Raw genomic sequence first — 19,749 nt, 5'->3', positions numbered from 1 at the left:
TTTCTAGTCCTATAAGGTACCAAGATAATAGACTTAAAAATGGAGACATTTTAAAGCATGGAAATACTATTTTAGGTCATTTTTCAATGTTTTATTCTCACTCAGAACCCTATAGTTACATAGGTCCAGAATCAGACTCTAGAGAGATATACATATGCATATACGTATGGCCTGAGTGGAACCCGCACCCCTATTACTCAGTTTATTTCTTTAAAGTAGAATAAGTGTAATATGGCCTCACCCATTCTGTCTTACTCTCTCACTTCTCCCATTCCTTCTTTTACTACTTGTCCTATGTGCATAGACTAAACACGCATAGCCTCAAGGATTTCCTACTAACAGGGTTCTTTGAAATTATATAATTTGTAAAAACCTTTACTTCTGTTCCCAGAACATGCTGGAGCTGAAAGTCTGTGATGAAGATAGATTCAGCAAAGATGATGAACTCTGCACAGTTCTTTTTGATGTAGCTAAACTTCAAGTTGGGTATAAAGGTCGTGTGAAGTTTGTGTTGAATCCCCAGGTGAGCAATGAAATCATAGTGAGAACTGAAGGAAGAGACACTTGTGTGGGTTTTCCTTCTAAATATTTTCTTGTATTGTATTTTATTGGTCCTTCCTGTGGATTGGACATCCTCATCCATCTATCAATCTTTATTCTGCCATTATTATAATGAAGAGTTTGGCCAGAATTTCAACATCCTTGACCATTGGAAGTTGACTGTGGTTTGATATGGTTGGTCAGGTTTGTTATTTTCTGGGAACAAATCTCTCCACTGACTTTCGAAGGTTGTATTTTCCTGACATTATGAGCACCCGATAGCACTATTCATAATTACTCTGTCATAACTTGTTTCCTATGAGTTAGTAGCTCTGACTTTCCAGTCAGTTTGGTATAAAACAGCTGATAATTTTTACATAGGTAGTGCAATGTTCAAACATGAGCAGCCTAGGTAGAATAGCCAAATCCCACCTCTGGATATTCACACTGGCACCGAGGCACCTAAATGTTGATTCAAGCAATCTATGGCATGATTTCAGCATATAGTTTAGGTGCTCTGTTTTGGAAATTGGGTCCACTATTTCAAAGAATTTTCCTAACTGATAATTTACAAAGTATATATAGCTGGGAAAAGACTATGTTGAAGAGCTGTACAATGTGCTGAACACAGGTGATGAAATGGTGCTGGGAAAGCTTCCTGGCACTAATGAGGGAGAGCAGATACCAGAATTCTTAGAAGAAGTAGAAAAGATTTTGATAGAAAGCTGAAAACAAAAAGGTGCCAGGAAGTGACAATATAATTGCAGAACTGCTTCAAGTAGGTGAGGAACACACAGTAAAGGTGATGCACCAGCTATTTAACAAGATTCACAAACAAGACTGTGCTGGGAAAAGCATTCACCAAGATTTGCAGAAGAGAATGAAGAGCTATGTGGAACTGATACTTGCAGGTGAACAGGCCGCATTTAGGCTGGGACAAAGTACAATAAAACAGCTCTTTGTAATAAGACAGATATTGGAGATATAGAACATTCTCTGGGAACCAAACCTATTACAGCAACTTTATAAATTTCAAACTTACATTTGTCAGAAAGGGCTATGGCAAGTCTTGGGAATGTCTGGCATCCCTGAAAAGTTGATCAAGGTGATAGAAAATGTCTACAGTGGAGGTAGTCAATTATTTTTTTGCAAGGTCCAAATTTCTTGGTCAAGGTATAGTCAAGGTCCAGACTCCAGAGAAAATAATAATTAAAAAAGATAATATGTAAATAAAAAGATTTTGGGGCCCATTCAAAAGTGTCTAGCAGTCCAGATTTGGCTCGTGTTCCTCCTATTGATTACCCCGTTCTACAGCATGTAGATGAGTGCAGTGAGAGTACCAAGAAGCTGATAGAATGATTTAAGATGGCTATAAGAGTAAGACAAGGATTCATGCTCTCACCAGATTTGTTCAACTTGATAGTGGAAGCAACAATGGTTGTAGGGCTGAGAGATGAAATGGGAGAAGTCATATTATATTGGAGGACAGTGAATAATCTTAGAATCTCAGATAATTTTGACTTCAAAGCATTGATCAAGGAGGATTTACAGGGACTAACTGACAAGGTAGATCAAGAAAGCAGAAAATTTGGACTGAAGAGCAGCACCAGAGAAGAGAGATGTTATGGCAACTGGGAGACAAGAGGAAAAGATAAAAGTCAGAAACAAAGAACTTGAACAATTGAAAAAACGTGTACACTGGAAGACTAATATCAAAGAATGGGAATTGTGAAGATGACATAAGAAGCAGCCTCAGACTGATTGCTACTGCATTTGAAAAACTCTAAGATCTGGATAGCCAAACACATTTCCATAAAAATGAAATTCAGCATATATGAGACAATTGTGCCATTACTGCTGCTTAGGTCAGAAAGCTGGAGTATGAGGAAAGACATTGACAGCAGATATGAACTGACTGAAGCTGAAGGACATACCAAGAATTTCAAGAATATAGAAAATAAAGAATAGAGTGATAAGAAAACAGCAAGGGCAAAAAATAATGCTTTTACAGAAAATTCAAGAAAGATGACTGTGATGGTTTAAACATGTGTCAAGAATGGACTTGGAAAGGATACCATACGTGGTGATATATACCAGAGTGCAAGGAACTAGACTAGAAGAAAATGTGTTGGATAGACATTGAACAATAAGGTTTAAAGATGAAGAAAGCCATGAAGCTGGTACAAGACAGAAAGTGGTGGAAAGACTTCATTTGGCCCAATCATTGCTGTTTAGCTGATGGATGGGAATCATAGAAGAAGAAGAATATAGCTGGGATGGTGGGTGTTGGCAGAAAACAGACTGCCCAATGTCTTATCTCCAGGTAACAATGATGGCAATTGTGGTAAGGTGCTAGACATATTAGCTAGGAGAGTTAAGAATCTCTCTTCCTCATTCAGTGATGTCCATCTCCACTGAAGTGCAGGGAGCTTTTTCAAAGTAACCTTTGCTATTTTTTTCCTGCTGATAGTCTCCTTGTACACCTGTGGATCCAGGCTCATACAATCAACAGTTACCTTTATGTGGAAGGGTTATTTCATATTGACTTAATTCACTTCTTTTTGATTTTCAGGAACAGGAGGAGCTGGAGGTGGAGTTCATACTGCAGAACCTGTGAGTAAAACCTTGAATGTTATAGACTCTCTAACTGATAGAAGAAAAACAATTTGGAAAGTAATAAATTGGCAATGGGGAATGTATTCTATGTGCCTGCTGCCTCCTAAGGAATATCCATACCCACCAGAATTCTGTCTTTTTCCAAATTCTTATGGTTTCTTGAGTGGAACAATGTACACAACTTATTTCCATAGCTGAATATGGTAGCTTCTCTTGTAATGTAATCATCGTCAAGATTAAGTTTTTGTCCCGGATATTTTTAGTAAAAGTCAGGGACAGGTCATAGGCAATAAATAAAAATTCATGGAAGCCCGTGACCTGTCCCTGACTTTTACTAAATATATCCCTGACAAAAGGGGTTCAGCACCCACTGCTGCTAGGGCTCCCAGGTGCTCACTGCTGCGATGCGTGGGAGCTCTGGGGTCCCCCTGCCCGTGGGGCTGGGCTGCTGCGGGGTCCTCCCTCCCCTATGGTAGCTGCAGGGTCCTCCAGCTGCTGGCTATAACTGGGCAGCTGCCGGGGGTCATCCCATGGCTCACTGCTGCTGGGCAGCTGCAGGGGGTGCCACCCCCAGCTACTGCTGCTGGACAGTTTCGGGGTCTGCTGGCCAGCTGCCATGGTTCAGCAGCTGTGGGGAGTCCCCCTCCATTTGCAACAGCAGCGGGGAGTCACCGCCCCCCTGCAGTGCTGGGCAGCTGCAAGGTCTGCCGGTCCCTTGCTGCCTGCCTTGGCTAGGCAGCTGTTGGGTCACTCAACAGGGTCACCAACAGGGTGGGGGCTGGGAGCTATGGGGGCAGGGCTGGCTGGGAGCTCCAGCCCCAGGGCAGAAAATGTCATGGAACTCAATAGAAGTCATGGATTTCATGACATAATCGTAATGTTAATCATCATTCATGTAAAGAAATTTCACCTGATGTGGTTATTGCCTATTGTCTCCCCAGCTTAGGGTGACCAGATGTCCTGATTTTATAGGGACAGTCCCGATTTTTGGGTCTTTTTCTTACATTGGCTCCTATTACACCCCACCCCATCCCGATTTTTCACATTTGCTGTGTTGTTACCCTACCCCAGCTTAAATCAAGATCTTGTTGATTGCTATTAAGAAAAGCTTATTTGTATGGGTCTGTTACTTTGTTACCAAGATCTTAAAATAATAATTTTATTTAGAAAGTGTAATCGCAGGCCCAGAAAGGTGGTTGCAGCACAGTACAGTGACCTTTTAACATTTTCCTTTGTTGATTTCATGACTCTGGCCTGCAGTGTGACCTCAGTGGAAAAGTTATGTCTTTTGACTTCTAAAAAATGTTTGTTGAATTTTCTGTATTATTTCATCACCAGATGGCAGCACGAAATTAATTTTATGCATTCATTCCAATTCACTTTGATTTAAAGGGGAAGAAAATATTTTGGTTGTTTAGTTTCTGTGATTGTGATGAAAACCTTCTTTAGCCTTCTGCCTCCACTCCTTACATCACTATCCGCAGTTTGACAGGTGTATACCTGTCACTAGAGAGTCCCACTTCTTAGTATCAATATCAATAGTATGGTCCAAGAACCAGATACTTTGGTTCTGACCAGCCCAAGTAGCTGCATATGCGCTTACCTGCAGACTACCTCTGCACCAACAGCTGAGCCTAACCATGGCAGACACATTGCCCACTGTCTGTGGGCCCATAACCCAGGCCTGTGTGTGGGTGACAACTGCTTGCCCCTGGGTAGCAATGACTGAAGAGGTAAGTTATTTTTATTTAGGTGGTTGTTTTGTGCCTTTTGTGTTGATTTTTGTTGTGTATTAAACTTTGTGTTTAATCAATACTCATGTTTCCTTTCTCTTTCATGTTTCCACTGGTAGGATCCAGAAACGGGGCGACCCTGTGAGAAGGGCTGAGGGGATAGGATCCAGGCTAGCTGGGTGGCTTGGCTTGGCCAATATTCCCTTTCTCCGTGATCTAATATAGCCCAGGCCCTGATACCAAGGGGCAGGCAAGGACTTGTGACAGATCCTGGCAAACCAAAAGGTACTGTCAGTGTATAAAGAGGTTGTGGGGACCTAGAGGGCCCAATGGGTTGTTGACTCTTGACATTCTTTCTTCCTTCTGTCTGTCTTTCAGATGTCCCAACTTGAGGAGGTGCTTCAGTCTTCTAGGAACTGCAGCAGAAGGCCCTTCAGTCCCCCTCCAAAGGCTTTCATGTCACACACACTCCCTCCCTTGTTTGGAAATGTGAAGGAAAATATTTTTTAAAAACATGTAAAATAGAAGAAATAAATGTAAATAGATGTACAAAAAGTTGTGTAAAATGTGAATGTTAAAAGATAATAATCACAAAAGGTGAAAGCATGTTTTTTGCAATTTTTAGTAAATAAACGGTCCTTGGTTGCTTTAACTCTGGTATATTATTTCTAGAAGTTTCCCCTACTGTGCTAAGAGTAGCTGATTCCATTAGTTAGCTGTTTTGGATCCTGCAGAAGGAAATCAGAGCCACAGGCACAGGGGATGGTGGCTTCTGAAGCTTTATGTATATTGTTTTGTTAAATCTGAAGCAGGAAGTCAGGCATAATGGTGGGACTGGGGAAAATTCTTGACAGAAGCTTGAAAGTGAAGGAGAGGGACAGACAAAGTAGCTTTGGGGCTCGTAATTGTTTCTTTATTCTAATATACTGTTACAAGTGACACTTCCTGTGATTCTTTACCATGTTCACAGAACAGTGGAATTTTCAAGAGATGAGAGGCTGGTGACATGAAAACCCAGACTTATAGCCTGATCCTGAGGTCACCCAGGTTTTACACCATTGTAACTTCATGGTCTTCAGAACACGTACTCCAGATTTATACTAGTGTCTCCGAGAACAGAATCAGGTCCATGAATCAAGCTTATGAATCAAGAGGCCACTGAGCTGTGTGTGGCAGCTATTGAAAAACAGAGAGGCCAGGTCTTCCTGTGAAAAAGTTCAAAAAGTACATATTTATCTAGGAATTCATCTTATCTTGTATTTATTAAACACAGCATAATTGCCCACCCCTGCCTGAAACAAGAACTGTAATGACAGTATCTGTCTAACAACAACTTTAACTACTAACACAGGAACCAACTATCAGGAGCTTTGGTATCCATTTCCTGGAATCGGCTTTGTGTAACTGAGAATGTGTAGGGCACAGGTTGCGACATCTCCACACACCCTCCAGAATAACATGCCATCCATCTCTGGTTTTACGTGCTCATGTTCCCTATATAGCTCCATTGGGTAGCATATTTACATATTTAATACTTAAGGGCCAGATTTGCAACTGGTGGAAGTAATTTAAGTCAATGGAGCAACAATGTACATGAACTTGAGGATCTGACTCTAAGTTATTATGACTATGTTCCATACCTCACTAATAACATGAGTTACATGGGCTGCAATGTGAGTTTGCAACTGTAATATCAAAGAATAATGCATTATATGATGTCTTGAATATATCAGGAATTGCCTGATTAATCAGAGAGGGGGACATTTGTACACACACACACACACACACACACACACACACACACACACACACACACACACACACACACACACACACACACACACACACACACACACACACAAAATCTGGTATTATTTTGAGTTTCATTTCCATCTTGCAGTTCACCTTTAAAATGAGTGTAGAAAATTCTCCCCTCATTGTGCTAGTATGGAATCTTAGATGAATGTATCCGATTTTCATTTATGGAGGCCTGGGTTTGAACTGTTCAGACAGATCTCAAACTCTTCACAGTTTAGGTATGCAATATATAAGAAATTACTGCATGCTTTGACACAGTGCACAGCTTCTGCTTGGCACAGTGTCAGGGCTGGAATATCAGGGGCTTTAAAGGTTAACTTCTATTTTTCCTGGTTAAAGAAGTGCATGGAAACTTGCACAATACCCATATGCTAGAACTGGCTTCTAGTGCTAGTCCCACTTCCGGGACATCTATGAGTTTAAAAAAAAATTAAGTGAGCAATACAAAAGTTGAGGGGAAAAGTCTGTGTCTGATATACTTAGTCATTTAAATAATTCTAATCTTGACATTTGTATTTTTAATTTTGTTTTTTAGTCTGGACTGTCCTGAAAACATCATTACTAATGGAGTACTAGTGGTAATCTTATTTCCTGAGATCTTTCCTGTCCCGCACAAATACTGCCATTACTGCTAGCACTAGGAAAATGTGCTGTCCGGTGCTTGAATAGCACACTCCTCTGGAGAGACAGTCTGGAACTGGGATAGCTGTGAACTCTCTGCTACTCTAGCAGTGTCACCTTCTGCCAAAGTCTGAAAGTGGTACAGCTGTGAGCACTCAGTGTTCTCACCTTTTAATGCAAGTGTGAGAATTTCCCTAGCCACTACTCCTATGCTCTTCCCTGAAGTGGTTAGTGCTTGATTATTCAAAGTGATAAAAACACACACAAGCCGCTTCCCTCAAGCTATTCTCTCTAAAAAAACCCCTGTTATCTGAATAGCTTTCCATTCCATTATTCCCCCTCCCTTGAAGAGTACATTACTTTTCTGTTCATACTTGTAAGATGCACTTATTTTCTCCTCCTTTATACTCCCCAACATGGAAACAATATGTCCCAGTCACCATCCCCCCATCTAAGGACTAGGTATGATTCCCTTTGTTGTCACTGCTTAATCAACTAGAGGAGTTAATGGAGGACAATGTGACTCACTTAGAACCCCATCTGTGTCACTCTTTGTCATTTATTTGGTCATCTCTCTTACAGTCTCGTGAAGTTTCCTGTTTGGAAGTTAATGGGCAGGCAAAGAAGCTCAAGCAACAATCCACAAGTGAGGTTATTGCTTCATTAACTGGCTTTTTATATGTTATGATTCAGTAGTTATAATCGAAGTTAGAAAATGAGTAATCCATTATTAAGGGCTTTATAAAAAGGACTGTGTTCAGTTGTTCTCCCTGCTCACTGACTGTAGGACAAGAAGTAATGTGCTTAATCTGCACTTTGGGAGATTTAGATTAGATGTTAGGAGCCACTTGCCAACTGTAAGGGTAGTTAAGCACTGGACTAGGCTTCCAAGGGAGGTTGTGGAATCCCCATCATTGGAGGTTATTAAGAACAGATTGGACAAACACCTGTCAGGGATGGTCCTGCCCAAAGCTGTCCCTAGCCATTTGGGTGCCCTATGCAGTCCCCCTGCATGGGGGGAGGGCTGTGTTGGGCTTCAGGCCTCCCCCACCCCAGGGTCTGTGAGGCAGGGGCTGTGGGAAGTCTGCTTCTGTACCGTGGAGTGCAGGGTAGTCTGCAGAGAACTTCACCCCTGGCAGTACTGGCTTGGCTCGTGTGCTGTGTGGATTAGAGACAGGGTACTTTCTGGCTGAGGAGACCTAGGGACTCTGTGAGAATGGGGACCAGAACAGGGTCCCTGCCAGGGAGGGAAGGAGTGGAATTTTCCCCCCATGCCACCTCCAAGAAATATCTGAATTGACGCCACTGAATGGAAAGATCGTTTCAGCTGTAACAACACCATTGCTGCCGCTTGTTAGTGTGTGTGCAATGTGCCTCAGGTGGCATGTGACCAGGATTCATCACTGAATTTGGTCCACTGGTTGGATCATTAGCTTCCCTGGGCTGGGCCGGGCACAGACAGAGAGTGCAACATGAATGCTGATCCATGTCCTCCACCATTGCTACTCAGCAGTTATCACAGAAAGACACTGATAAATCAGTCTATTTGAATTGCAATTAGGACCTTTGGCTTTTATAAGGAGTATGGCATATAGTACAATGCATAGCAGAATGGCAGTGAATAAATGGCTCCCATATCCAGTTTGAATCATATTTATCAAAAAAAAACCCTTTAATCTGAAATTCCTTCTAATCTAAATCTTGGTTAGAGTCCTCCAATTAAAGCACTTACTCAGTGACTCACTGAATTATTTGAATCCTCATTTACCTGAATATTTGTTATGGGATTTTAGATAGATGGGATTTTTAGTATCTTTTGGGGGCAGTCTCTAGATTTACTAAGCAACCACTATTATGAGGACAATGCAAAGAACTCAGTGAACGCAGTGTATAAATCATGAAAAGTTTATTTCTGGGCAACTACTGTTAAGGTTCTCCTTGTTCACTGTCTTTTGTCTTTAGAGGAAGAACTCACACTTATAGTCAAAGGATCCTATGAAGAAACCCAGAAGATTTCATTGGATGCTGACTACAGCCTCAGGAATAGAGATTCCACTGTGTTTCACTACGTAAAGAATAACCAAACAAAACTGGATGTTACACTGCCAAAGAAGATGCATGACTGTGGTGTATGTAATCATTAGCCTTAATGAAAATATCATTTGGAGTAGAATGTAAACTGCAACATCAATCTAATTCATGTGTTTTGGGGAGAGTTAGCCCCTTTCTTCTTGTGATAAATCACCACCATTTCCACTTTTCTTTTAATTCAGCAGACCTCAGATAAAGAAGAATCCCTACCTCTGCCTCTAAATTCACTCCCTTTGCAAAAGAAAATAACAATAGCAATGGTGAGTGCTGCAAACTCTTTTGGAATAAATATTTTAACTACATTTCTACTCTGATATAAAGCGACCTGATATAACATGAATTCGGATATAATGTGGTAAAGCAGTGCTCGGGGGGGGGGAGGGGAGCTGCTCACTCTGGCAGATCAAAGCAAGTTTGATATAACACAGTTTTACCTATAACACGGTAAGATTTTTTGGCTCCCAAGGACAGCGTTATATCGGGGTAGAGGTGTATGTTTAAATTTTTATTAATGCGAGGAAGTTATTAACATCATAATTGTTGTGAAAAGTGTAGCTGATTATGTAGGTTTATAAAAATTGCTCAAAAAATCGTCATACTTATTATTAAAGTACAAAATAGCAACACTCATTTTTTTTGTCCTGATAACCATTTGAAACCTACAACCTTAAGATTCTATACTTAAATGATCTATAAGACCACAAATCCCTCTGTCACACACATACCAGAATTCATTTATAAAAAATGGGGGTAATGCCTTTTCGTTATTGTTGTGATAAAATGAAATTTCAGTGTACATTGTTTAATTACAATCAGATGTTCCTTCGGTGTTGATTTCCTTCATTATATTGAAGGCAATCACAATTTATTGATAATACTTCTCCCACTATATTCTATCTAACACATGGTATTTTATCAAACTAACAATTAATATTGCATTCTATTACTAACATCCTGTCACAATAAACCTCCAAATAGAACATGAGACTGTTCCACTTATTACTTTATCCATTGGATATTTGCATTTTTCCATTATCTGCAAATACATTTGCAGTTATTTGAGCATATACTATAGTTACACGTTTCAGATATTGCTAACTGGAGAGCAGGCAAAACTCACTTTAAGACTAAGAGAAAGGAGGTTTTAAAAATATGATGGTAATTTATCTACTTTCTTAATTTCCAGGACAAAACATCTGACTTGCATGTGAAGGCAAAAGGCTGGTAAGATTTCTTATCTTGGTTCTTAGGCATTGTCTATGCTGGCAAGTGAAAGACAAAACTTTTGTCCTTCAGAGGTGTGACAAAACACATAGCCCTGAAAGTGAGAAGGGTTCCATTGCTTCTCATGCATCATCAAAGGAAATGTTACCTGAGATTCAACCAGTTGTATCTGCACAGGCATCGCCAAAAGCATAATGTGAAGACAATGAGGTTGCACTGATATAACCGAGGCACAATTTGGCTGACAGAATCTTTATTACTGGGTCTGATGCACAAGAGAAAAAAAACACAGCTTGACTTTCAGGTGGAATTTGTAGGGCCAGAAGTCAGGGGAAAAACTTTTTACTTGTAAACTTAGCACATTTGATATGGAATCACTGAAACAGTAAACATGGAATTCCATGCTGCCATTTCTGCAGTTGCTTTCGGGGGGAATAATTACACTTTACAAACCAACCAAACATAAAAGAGCACATGTTGTGTGTATTATAACACACAATTGGCCTGATTCTGGAGTCCAGGTGAAGGTCTTCCAGTGCAAGGTGTGGGCAGGGTGGAAAGGTGACTAAGTCACCTATGTGGTCTCCCAATGCTGGTGCTGCTCTAAGCTAGGTCAGACCCCAGGTGTCAATGGCCTGAAGGAGCTTTTGGCTGTTGGGAATCACTGGGATGCAAGGATTTTTTGGTGACCCCCCCATTTCTCCTTTCCATATCCTCTGCTCTAGACAAGAGGAGAGAGTGGCTTAGGCACTGTCAGGATGGCTCAATGTCACCAGAGAATCCTCTCGTATTGGATAAATCTTTCTGTGGGCTGGTTAAACAAAGATTCTGTCTGCATGAGTGAGTCTAGTTCAGTAATCATTATTTTCATGGGGCTCATAAAACAGAAGTTAGCCAGCAATCTGAAATTTAGACACACACTGAATGATGCTTCCCTTCTCCTCAAATGAACCTATAATCTTGCAAGGTTAAACTAATATTACATATAATATTGTAATTAGAGCTGGTTGGGAATTTTTGATGAAACGTTGTTTCACTGGAAAATGTCAATTCATGGAAATGGACCCTTTCTCATGGAAAGTTTCAGTTTCAGCAAACTATTTGACTGGATTTTTTTTAAAAAAGGTTTGAATTATTGAAATATTTCATTTCAACATTTTCTTAATGAAAAATTCCAGTTTTCCAGGCTGAAATGTCTTTTTGTTTAAAAATTCAAGGTAATTATAGTACTGTAAAAATGTTTTTTAAAGGTCAAAAATCTAAACAAAATGTTTCAGAATTATTAAAACAAAGTTCTTCAACTGAATTTTTTTCAGATTTTGTTTTGTGGAAATTTTTGAGATTCTGACTTTTCATCCTGATTCAAGATGGGAATTTTTTTTTCAAAATCTTGGTTTTTTGCAGAATGGGAAAAGTGTTTCCTGTTTGGCTATAACTGCAATATCTTATAGAATATTATCTAGTCAGATCAGAGAAGACATGGTAAAGAATATGTCACTGCAGCCTTGAAAATTTTTTTCAGATCTTGACAGTACTGTAGTTTACAAAGAAAAAGCACCACATAAACTATACCCTTCCACTTTCTAGAAAAGAGGAAGAGCTGTGTGCTTAATCTCAATCCAGAAGTGAACTTTATTAGAAAGTCTGAAGAAAATAGGTACAGCTGTTTGGGACTTTTTTTGAGTGTGAGGGTTTTTTTCCCTACCATTCTGAAAATATTCAGACACATTTTTACATTCAGAAAATCATTAAAATGAATTTGTTTTTAAAGATTAAACTTGGTAAGTGAATGATGCGTGCTTTGCAAAGGTGGCTGGGAATGGAAAATTATAGTAGTCACACATGAACATAGGTTTCAGAGTAGCAGCCGTGTTAGTCTGTATCTGCAAAAAGAACAGGAGTATTTGTGGCATCTGATGAAGTGGGCTGTAGCCCACGAAAGCTTATGCTCAAATAACTTTGTTAGTCTCTAAGGTGCCACAAGTACTCCTGTTCTTTTTCCATGAAACATACATACTCATGAACTATCATTTCAGCTAATATCCTGTGTAAGTTTGCAACCACCAGAGGGTAATGTCACCAAAGCCTCTTGGGAAATTCTGACATTCTATCCTGTAGGAGTTTTTGAAGACAAACACACAGATATGAATCACAATCTGTGTTTTTGTCTTTTAAGTCCCAATTCTGCAAACACTTAAGCACATGCTTAATTTTACTCATGTGAGGAAATTCATTGGAATTGTCCATGTGCTCAAGTGTTTGCAGGGACAGAAACTTAGATTAGCCCAAATGGCCATGGAGGTCTACTTGGGAGGGGAGGTCTTGAGGTATCTGTGCCTTAGATTGCAAGATCTCCGTGCATATCTCTAGGCAACACCTACTACATTTTGGGTGCTAATGTAATATAAACAAATGAAAATAGAACATTGCCCAGCATACTTGTTCATTACCAATGTAAGAAGTGCACACAGAGTGGGGTTATCCAGCTATTTTCTGTTATCCAGCAAATTATACACAGAACTCCACCTGTACAACTGCACACAAGTCAATGGGGTTTCATGAGTTAGCTGAAGGCAGAATTTGACCAGGTGCAATGGTAACTGTATCACAGTTAAGGTTGTGTTGCAGAATTCAGTTTAACAGGAACACTAAACATTTACTTTGTACACAACCTCATTGCAAGGGCAAAAACCAAAAGATGAAACTATAAACTCGGAATGCTATTTGAATTTTTCAGGGTGGTTTGATGAGAAATAGATTGACACAGAAAGACTACTAAGAGTTCAAAAATCACCCTTCAGATGAAAAATTGCCAAATTGTCACACTTTCCCTTGTGACTCCTTTTGCAAGAAACCTGAAGCATGCTGGGACCTATCCTTTGTCCACATTGTTGCTCCTCATGTGCCAGTAATAGAAATATCACTCTCTCTTTTACATTGCTCAGTCTATATACAGGTGTGGAAATAGCCTATCGTGTAAGTCTGATGATGGAGTTTATTGATTGTCTGCTCTGTATAGGTCCTAAGTAATAATATATGTGCATACATTTTTTGTCATTGCTGAGCTGATGAATGGGAATCAAAGAAGACGACATTTGCTGTGGTTTGTGTTTCAGGCCAAAAGACATGGACGTGCGCTTTGGGTTTGACTTGTGCACAGAGGAGCAGGATTTCCTGTGTAAAAGGAAGAAGTATGTTGCTGCTGCTGTGAAGAAAGTGCTCCAGCTAGAGGAGGACCTGCAGGACCATGAAGTATGTGGAACTGAATTGTGGGTATCCCCGCTTTCCTCTTTCCAATGGTTGTGCTGCGAGCAGCTGGTGGTATTTTTCTTACAGGAGCAGTACATCTTCCGAGTAGTCAGGAAGCCTTAGAAGTAAGCAGTGGGTTATTTGCTTTCAAGGAGTACAATGAGTGGCTCCAGGATTATTCAGATATATTAGGCTATATTTATTGGTAGCTTTGAACAGAGATGACACTCCCTGGACAGATGCTGACCACTGGCAGGAGAAACGAGTCTAGGAGTTGTACAGCCTGCCAGTGCCTCCTCCCTCTCACACATCCCCAGGCAAAAGTTTGAGGATGTCCAGGATACTGGGTCCCAGTCACTCACCTCCACCTCCAGCACCATGCAGGGCAGGAGTCCTTTCCCTCCTGTTACCTCCCAAGGGCAGGTCCAGATCTCTGGACCGAGAGACTGGGAGCATAGGAGCTGCCAGAGCAGTATGGTGAGCCAGGTGGGGCAGAGCAGGTCAGGTGGGATGTATGTCTTTACAGCCTCTCTACAGTCCCCTGATGTTATGAGTTACAGTTTCCTTTTGTACTGCTCATTTGTATCAAGGAAAGGGAGATGCTTGTCGGGTAGGAGATTTGTAGTAGACACTGAAGGAGTGTCTGCAATTGCTGAGTGGAGGTAGTTTGTATGATGGAGGCAGGGTGGGGATATGTCTGTTATAATGGGGATCTTTGACTGACTTTATTTTTTAGTTCAAAATGAAAAGTCATTTTGAACTTTTAGGCAAGTTACACTAAAAAAATTAACGATTTTTTTGCAAAGGTCAAAATCAAAACAAAACCAGCATTGCTGAAACAAAATGTTTCCATTAATGCAATCTGATTTTTGGGTGGGAAGCTGGGGTATTGATTTGCAAAAATTTTTGCCCTCTCAAAAATTCTTGGGGGACAGGAAAACTGTTTCCCACCCAGCTCTATTCATTTACTCTTTTCCATCACAAAAGAACAGCAGAGCACATGATGAAATTGAAAGATAACAAATTTAAATAGGCAGATGAACCTATCTTTCTATACAAGATATAATCAGCCATGCAACTCACTGTCACAGGATGTTATGAAGTAAATGGCTTAGTAAGATTAAGAAGGACATCAAGTAATGATCAGGTTGGGGTGAGGAAGCACCCTCATGATATTGTACTGCACAATTCCACTTATTATAAGGTGTTTGTGCATTTTTCTGAGGCCCTGACCAGTGTCAGAGCCAGAATCATGGATTAAAAAGCAGTTCTGGTAGGGCAATGCCTATATTTTTATGCTGACTTCCAGGTGATGCACATTAGGTGAATTCTAATATAGTGAGTTGGTCTCCAATTGTATAATAAAAACAAACAAACAAATCTGAAGCAAACAGAATGCGAGCCTCACTGTCCCATCAGTTAGGAGATAGGAATGGAAGTAGTTAACATAAATCATGTAATTGCTCACAAACTGACATAATTTTATATTGGTATTATCCATGCCTTTACCATTTCTATCCTTCATACAAATCATTTCTTATCTCTGACATTCAGTTGTTTTTCACCTGTCTTCTCCTCCATGTGTTGAGCAGGTGCCGGTGGTGGCAATCACGACAACAGGGGGTGGGACAAGATCATTAACAGCAATGTATGGCAGCCTGTTGGGTCTTCAGAAACTGAATATCTTCGACAGTGTTTCTTACATAACTGGTTTATCGGGCACTACATGGTAAGCTGACATGAGCAATGATTTTATTTGATCATTCTGCATGCCACTGTTATTTATTTATTAGTTATATAACACTGTTGGTTTGCGTGACACTTTACAGATAAAAAATAAGCCCACATATTTCCCTATGTATCCACTGAGAACAAAAATACCATAAGCTAAGTGGTGGGCAGTCACACTGACCAACTGCCTATGCCACCTAATGGATACTGTGTGTGTCTTAGATCTCAGAAGTAGAGTTCAAATCACTGTTAAGAATGTATATTTATTTAAATGTCTATTACCTTTCTGTATTATGTCAATTATACCCTAGATCCATCATACTGAATCTTGTCTTTGGGATAGGATTGGAGATAGGAAGATGAAGTGGTGGGATTTTACATCCTGGCCATGCACACTGACCATTTCCTCCTACAGTGGAGTTGGAGGTGTAATTTGCAGTTTGGGTAGACATACCTGCACTAGCTTTAGCATATTAAAATTACCAGTGTAACCATGACAGCAGAATGGGCTAACCACCATGAGAGCAATCCCATCTGAAACCCTAGATGTGTACTCAGGGCAGCTATCCCATCCCACTGCCATGCAGTCTCAGCTACACTGCTATTTTTAGCAGGCTGTCTCAATAAAAGTAAGTGCTAGTATGTCTGCCCAAGCAGACTATCTCCATCTCCAGTGTAGGCCTACCAATACTGTTTAATATCCTCTCTCTCTTCCTTAGGACTATGGCAAACTTATATGAAGATGCTAATTGGTCACAGAAGTATCTGGAGGAAGCAATCAATAAAGCTCGGAAGCAAGTGACCAAATGCAAGATTAAGGGTTTTACTTTGGACCGTCTGAAGTACTATTACAATGAGCTGAAAGAGCGGCGCCAAGAAGGACACAACACGTCTTTTATAGACTTGTGGGGACTCATGGTTGAATACATGCTACATGATGAGGTATTGAATATACCATTCTTTTCAGAGACCTGATGAACTTCTATCACTAAGAATGAGCAGAAAATAAACACGGAAAGGGATGCCTAGCCAACAACACTGTAGGGTTATTGAGGCAAAGAATTTGTTAGGATCTTTGGTTGCAAATATACTAAACTATATATTCAAATACAAACACTGTTCTCTCTTTAAAAATGTGGCAGACCTATGGGTACCATGGCACCTTAAACTGTTCGAGCCAAGAAATTCCAACATGCCAGCCTTTGGCTGCCATTTTTTGTCTTTAAAAATCTGAATCCCTGGGATTCATTTTGTAATTCAGATGCCTATTTGCACATTGCACATGCTCAAACATTCATTTTTAGTTAAAAACTAAAATTGACACTGTAAAATTGGCTTCAAGAAGGTGACAAAAATCCTAGTTACATCACAGACCACTTGTTTCGTATATGTTTGTAATACTGTCCTATTTCTATTCTTTCAGTGTTGTTTTTAGAGCTAGTTGAATTGCAGAAAAGAACATTCCTTGAATGTATTATTGTATGGATTTCACTTGGACTGACTGAGAAATGTATTTGCTAAATGGTATTAGATCAGCTGTGCAGCTAGTTAAATCTGTTTTTAAAAAAGTATTTGACAAATGGATTTTTTGGATGGAAAATGGTGAAATTTGTCAAATATATTCGCTAAATATTGGACAGGTCTTACTGTTATATATGCATATCTAAAGAATTTTAGAACAGCTAAGGAAGTAAAGCATGGATTTATTAAATCATTTGGTGCTGGAATAACTCCAAAATGTTTTAAAAACTTCAGGCAATGTCACATTAGGATGAGTGCCATTAACAAGGTTGAAAATTTTTTTGTTTAGAAATAAACAGTATTTGAAAACCAGCTAAAATAGATTATTTCCTAATAATTTCTTTTTACAAGCAAAGAAGTTTAATGCATCAGATCCAGTATAATGCATACCTCAGCACTTATCTATCTGGAACATTGCAGCATAACCTGCCTAAGATGATCATAACTTAGACAGCTCCAGTCTCTGCTGCACTCTAGTCACCTATCTCTTTCCTATGAATTTCTCTCTCTGTACTTGTTTGAATCTACAATCAAACTGATCACATTTTTTAATAACATGTAAGCATCAAAGAATTGCTGCTGTTCCTGGGACTTTTGGGAACTTTGGAATAGCCTAGAGAAACATTTGTACACAGCCCAAGGAGTTGAGAACATAAAAGAAAACCTGGCTGAAGTTCAAAAGTTACATTATAAAAATTCAAATGCACATCCATTTTTTCTTATTAATTATTTTCCTTCAAAAACAGAAAGATAACCATAAACTCTCGGATCAGCGACAGGCAATCAATGAGGGCCAGAATCCGCTGCCCATTTACCTGGCTATCAACCTCAAAAATAGCTATAGTGCTCAAGATTTTAGAGGTAATGGTAATATTTTAGAGTATGTGATTTATATTCTAAGAAATCTTCATTCATTTTGTGTGATAAGCCAATTCCACTAACATTATAACCCTTTGTCCCTAGCCCCGAACTAACCCTTTTTTTAAAGTTCAAAAAACTGTGGATACAGTTTTAAAAAATAATGTTAAATGTTTTTGTTTGGTGCATGTAGTCTTTTGAGTTCTGACCTGGACCAGAAATGAAAGTTCATTTGTAGCACAGGACATGTCAAGTTCAGAGTTTATCCTCACTACAAAAATCAGAAAGTCCCAAGACGCCTCAGATAAACCTGTGAACCTTTGGGTGTAATGCCAATCAAATATACATCTCATTTATTATTGATTTAACTATGCTTCCTTAGTATGAATAGTCAAGAGGAGTGAAAGCAAATAGAAGTACTGGGCTTCTTAACAGCGTTGGCCTGAAGGAAACAACTTTTACCTCAGCTATAATGTATGTCTGTTGTATCTGATGGTGACATCACAGCATCACATGTGTAGTCATGTGGCTGTATAGTTCAGATATGTGAGGAGCATGAACACATGTCACACAGGAATACAGAAGTTCCCACTGAAGACTTGGTATGATGCTTGGTCCTTTTAAAATTTTTTTTTTCATCTGTCTTCCTTAAAGTATTTACAACCTTTACTGATAGTTGCTCTCCATTCAGGTCTCTCCTTGGCTATGTCTTCAAAGTTGTAACAATTTATGCTGCATAAGGTCAGTTTCTGCCTAAGGATGTCTTTCAAGTGTTTTTGTTGACCACCCTTCCTGCATTTTCCAAGTGTCAGCTCACCACAGAGAGCTTTTTTTTTTTTGGGAGACTGTCATTGCCCATTCTGATAACATAACCTATCCCTCTAGAATTTTCCAGAGGCCATTTCTACTCATCTTGTCAAAACAAATTGTTTAGATCAACAAAGACAGCATACAGTTCAATGTTTTGCTCAGTGCATTTTTCCTGAATCTGCCTCACAACAAATATCAGGCCTGTGGTGCTCCAAATTCACACTGGGTCTCTCGTAGAAACTTCTGTGATACTGGTTCTACAAGCTGACTGAGAAAAATGCAAGCAAGGATTTTACTATCAATAGATAGCACGGAGATATCCTGGTAGTTACCACAGTCAGATTTGTAGCCTTTATTGTTGTAAAGATTAACTAGGATTGAATATTTGAAGTCCTGAGGAATTTCCTTGGCTTCCCAGATATTCTTAAAGATTTTGTATAGATAGCTGACAGTTTTGGGGCCTGCAAGTTCAAAGATTTCAGCTGGGATGCTATCTTAACCTGGTGATTTACCTGACTTCATTTCTTCGACAGCTTTTTTCATTTCCTCAGTGATAGATGGCTGGTCAGTTTCTTCATATATGGGGTACTAGGTTGGTTCCTCTAGCACCTGTTGGTTGCCCATAGAGGGGTGGTTGAATAGCTCAGTGAAGTTCTACACTTATTTTTCAGAGATGCCTCTTGTCCTTGATTAAGGTAGATCCATCTGAACCCTTCAAAGGAGCTAGTCTGGATTTCAATGGGCCATAAATGGTCTTCAGGAACCCCTAAAACAACTTTGTGGTCTTAGAATTGGCATATTGCTGTATTTCTTCTGCTTTCTTTTCTCACCAGTTATCCTGTAGAACATAAAGCTGTCTTTGATCCTTGGCTTGCAGATATTTGAACTTATCTTTCTTTGACGTTGATTCTTTGTCTATGTGCCAAGACATAAACAC

At 39.7% G+C, this 19,749-nt stretch overlaps 1 protein-coding gene across 1 annotated transcript in view; it reads left to right on the top strand.

The window, feature by feature from the left end:
• Positions 1-19,749, top strand: part of LOC115651515 (cytosolic phospholipase A2 epsilon-like) — a 56,467-nt gene that overhangs the window by 20,826 nt on the left and 15,892 nt on the right. Inside the window, exons 5-15 of the mRNA XM_030562596.1 lie at positions 392-523; positions 3,113-3,153; positions 7,243-7,285; positions 7,911-7,974; positions 9,291-9,457; positions 9,602-9,679; positions 10,606-10,643; positions 13,760-13,895; positions 15,485-15,621; positions 16,343-16,565; positions 17,891-18,005. Of these exons, the coding sequence (XP_030418456.1) occupies positions 392-523; positions 3,113-3,153; positions 7,243-7,285; positions 7,911-7,974; positions 9,291-9,457; positions 9,602-9,679; positions 10,606-10,643; positions 13,760-13,895; positions 15,485-15,621; positions 16,343-16,565; positions 17,891-18,005 (1,174 nt within the window). The remainder of the gene's footprint in view (positions 1-391; positions 524-3,112; positions 3,154-7,242; positions 7,286-7,910; positions 7,975-9,290; positions 9,458-9,601; positions 9,680-10,605; positions 10,644-13,759; positions 13,896-15,484; positions 15,622-16,342; positions 16,566-17,890; positions 18,006-19,749) is intronic.

This window comes from Gopherus evgoodei, chromosome 4, assembly GCF_007399415.2.
Source record: "Gopherus evgoodei ecotype Sinaloan lineage chromosome 4, rGopEvg1_v1.p, whole genome shotgun sequence".
Taxonomy (NCBI): Eukaryota; Metazoa; Chordata; order Testudines; family Testudinidae; genus Gopherus; species Gopherus evgoodei.
This window is presented reverse-complemented; position numbering and strand designations above follow the sequence as displayed.